The 3,952-nt window shown below is 38.4% G+C and overlaps 1 protein-coding gene across 1 annotated transcript; it reads right to left on the bottom strand.

Annotated features, from left to right (window-relative positions):
- Positions 1 to 2,864: 2,864 nt before the first annotated feature.
- Positions 2,865 to 3,368, bottom strand: LOC118052387 (E3 ubiquitin-protein ligase ATL59). The gene is made up of 2 exons (XM_035063358.1): positions 3,197 to 3,368; positions 2,865 to 3,112 (listed from the first exon to the last, which is right to left on the bottom strand). The coding sequence occupies exons 1-2, from the start codon at positions 3,366 to 3,368 to the stop codon at positions 2,865 to 2,867; spliced, it is 420 nt and encodes a 139-aa protein (XP_034919249.1).
- Positions 3,369 to 3,952: the final 584 nt, after the last annotated feature.

The raw sequence follows: 3,952 nt of genomic DNA, 5'->3' as shown, positions 1-3,952 counted from the left end.
TTGAAGCTGTGATGATCACCATCATTACGTTATGGAAATGGAGTATCCTTGAACCATTATACTTTCCTGTGGGCGTCAGGACATCATTTCCTTCGAAAGTTTTGTGAGAGATTAATACTTTAATCACATGGGATTTGTGAAAAATCTATCTGGGAAAGGGTGGGATGCCTGATGGATCTTTTGTAACTAAAGCCCAAACTAGTCGAGAAGTGTTTCAAATTCTTAATCATTTTGTTTGTTGACAGATATGACATGAATAATGGATGGATTAACAATGAATCTTGTCTCACACGCTATTATATGGAACTTTAATCCCTCAAAATGATTATTTTCTTTGAAATAACTGGAAACCGATTCCCATGCTTTCATTTAATGTCTGGTTTATTTTCAAATGACTACCATGATTGATTGTTTGATGACTCTGATAATGGGCTTCCTCGTCTTAGCCTATGCTTTTTGCTGCAACGCAAAGGACTTGTGGGCTTGGAAGTTCATTTATCTGCAGGCCTGGGCCCAGGTGTCAAATGATCCAGTAAGATGTTTCGTGCCTTGAATCAATCTGAAATCTGAATTCTAATCTATCCATTGGAAGTATTTTGCGCTGACAAGCACAGCATACATGCACCTCAAATTAACAAATGAGTAGCAGTAGAAAACTCTAGAAAAAATGGTACATACGACCGTATAACTAATCCAGGCCATAAAATTAATGACTTGCCAGAAAAAAAATGATTTGCCCTAAATTGGTCATCAATGATAACGTTAGCAGCTTGCTTACCATGTCAAATTAATTTCTCTGTGGTTCACCAGAACCCTGTAGCCGAGAGGTGTCGGATTCTGACTGATGGCGGGCTGGCTCGGAGACACCCATGTCGGCCCGACAAAAGAGGGCAACTCGAGTGAGAGAATAGCCACATATCGATACAACAAGCATGGAATGTGTGAAAACATTCAGGCGAAACCTAAACTTCTTCACCATCCTTGAACTCACTTAAACATAATGTTACATCTTCAGATTATGACATTCGACCAGTGTCATTCGTGTGTTTACACGTGGGGATAAGGGATGCAATCGAATTTTCGAAGCTGGTTGGTATGTCTTGAAAACTGGTCATGGAGTCTCGAGTAAATATTTGATCTAATTCCCTCGATCGGTGGCACCATAGGACCACGATGAAATGGTAGATTAATAGCTCGGCAGAAGCTGTTAAAGTACTAATAATGGCAATTGTCAATAGAGAGAGACCGAAAAGGAGAGGGAAATTGTCTTCCATGGTAATTAAGATGTTTCTGAATTATTTTAGGATCAATAAAACATACAATTTGGCTTCTCATCTATGTGAAGTTCGTCTCCGAGGGCGAGTCGTGGGACAATTTTTCAAGTATGCGCGGCCAGATGCATACTGTCTTGTAGTTATAGGACAAACTTGTGTATAGTAACCCGATGTTTAAATATATACCGAAGATATATAAAAGTGATATTGCATTGCGGCCAGATGCATACTGTCTTGTGTTATTTCCATCTGCTAATTGCATTTTTGATCGATAATTTCATCCAAATCATCAAAAACATTAACTTGGTGCCCCTCTTTTTTTTGGTAAAAATAAGAAATAAAAAATGGGCAAGCACGGAAATGCTTAAAGTTAAAAATGTCAGCCACCAATTTGATGCCCAACATCGGAACATAAATGAAGAGGTGGGGATGCTCTACCTATAACTAAGTTACATCTCAACTCTTTTACGCGTCATGTGAGAAAAAGAAAATGTAATTCAATAAAATTAAATTAAATGATACACTTATAAGGTATATTGTGAGAAAGATTGTTAATTGATCTTATATGTATTTGTAATTCCCGTATTGTTAATTTAGTGGAATTTTTATTATATGTTTGTCCGAGAATTTAGTCTAAATATTTAGACCATGTGAATCATATTGTCTTATTAATGTTGTATCTTACTTCTACATATCGCAATCCTAACATTTTTTTTTTCTAGTGCTGGGAAAGGTGAGGAAAGCACGGTTATTGGTTGAATTTATTCACTTGAAAATAGCATCTTCAAGTATATATTCATAATATTCTAAAGTTTAAACCAATATTAACGTGGGAGACTGAGAGTTAGCTAGTTTAACTAGAAATTATATATGTATGTATGTATTTTCGTCAAGATATTTTGTCTGGATGCACAGAGAAATTAAACCAATTTGCCATCGTTTTAAGGTTGCCTGCCATTCGTTAGCTATCTGTTGCTTAGGACCAAAGGAATAATTAGGGGAACCCTGCTAGATGATGTAATTAATACATCACACTTACGTCAGGAAAATCCTTGACCTTCTGTCGGAGTTTTTTTTAGAAAAATTTTTACATGAGAAAATAGAATAAAATACTAATATTTTGGACAATTCTAATCAACAACTGGAGGAGCTCAGTAGGTTGGAACGTAATCACAGGATCGAGGGTTCTGGCTCTCCCTCCAGCGTCCTTGTTTTCTATGTTGTTTTTGGTTTTTTTTTTTTAAGAAAAACAAATTCTTGAAACGAGACGTTTCAAGTTCTATGTTTTTTAAGCATAGAGTAAGAAATTGAATTAGACTATATACCATTTCTTAAAACCTCGGTACTAGCTCCTGGAGATTGAGATGAAATCTCTCCGGCGGGAAACAAGGAAGGGTGTGTGCCTAGTACTCGTAGATTAGCACGCTCTATTGAATAACCAATCTTAGCAAGAACCATGGGTAGAATATCTTTTGCTTTCCTATATGATCTTTCTAATAGTCTGATCTTGTAAGAATGTAGGTTAATTTATTGATTCGTGGGTCAATCAATTCCTCGAGAAAAGAAGACTAGCTTGCGTAGTCACACAGTTTACATGGCACGAGGATGCACAACTATGCCTCGTAATACACCTTGACTTCGGTTTGGCTCTGATGATCTCTCAGAATCTAAATCCCTTGCATTCAAGAAAACTTGCTGAGAATGCGTGGCATCGGTGCGACACATGGGACAACTGGAGTGTGAGTAGAGCCACAAATCGATGCATGCCACGTGGTAAGAGTGCAAGCGTTCCGGCAATTCACGTAGTTGCTCTCCTTCTTCAAAATCACCCAAGCAAACTGCACAAGTTCCATTATCACCCGTCAAGCCTGTATCTCGAGAATGGGTTAGGCCTGTCAAGTTCCATTATCACCCAATCAAACAATTCTCGTTCACATAGAGTTGTGGCTCTTGTGGGTTAGGCCTGGCCCGGTATCGGCAGCACCAAGTCATGACGGGGCAGTGGTAAATTGTTGCCGCAATAGCTGCTGCTCCGACCCCATATAGAAGAACGGCAACTTTGGAACTAAGGGCATCATTATCGTCGTCTGACATTGTTGAATAATGGCAAGCTAAGTGCGACTGTTCAGAGGAGGCAAATTAGAGAGAGAGGCGATGAATTCAAGATAAACACCTTGTCTATGTGCGCGGCTAATTGTAATATTTACAAGAATATTATGCGGAGAATACAAGAAAATCATGGCTGTCCTGTTTGCAGTTGTGTGATCAAGTCTTGCAACTGTATGATTTGATCACGATTACAGCTGAAAATTAATGAACCAGATTCTTCTTCAGTTTTGCACATGCAAAAACATGTCTTAGAAGACATTGATAACTGACATGGAAAATGTTTTTCTTCTTTCTTTGTTTTCCCCCCCTTGGCACGGGTAATCACAGTTCATCTACCTAGACAGCCTGCTATAATCAGGAGAGGCTCATTTGGGCAATTGGCAAATGCGAAAGTACAATCAATTCTAAATTTTTTATTAACATGGAAAAGTACCACAACGCGAGATTAAGTAAAAAAATGGAATGAACTTTGGAGCTAGGCTGGTGAATGGTGATTGTGGAGCTTCCACTGAGCTAAAACCTCATCATAAGGTCACGCAGGTAGTATCTAGGGGAAATTTATGGAGGGA

Source organism: Populus alba, chromosome 8, assembly GCF_005239225.2.
Source record: "Populus alba chromosome 8, ASM523922v2, whole genome shotgun sequence".
NCBI classification, from domain to species: Eukaryota; Viridiplantae; Streptophyta; class Magnoliopsida; order Malpighiales; family Salicaceae; genus Populus; species Populus alba.
This window is presented reverse-complemented; position numbering and strand designations above follow the sequence as displayed.

Coding starts and splice junctions, on each gene's coding strand:
- LOC118052387 (XM_035063358.1), bottom strand. CDS start 3,368: ATGTCAGACGACGATAATGATGCCCTTAGTTCCAAAGTTGCCGTTCTT. Junction 3,113..3,196: donor ACTCTATGTGAACGAGAATT/GTTTGATTGGGT, acceptor GAACTTGTGCAG/TTTGCTTGGGTGATTTTGAA.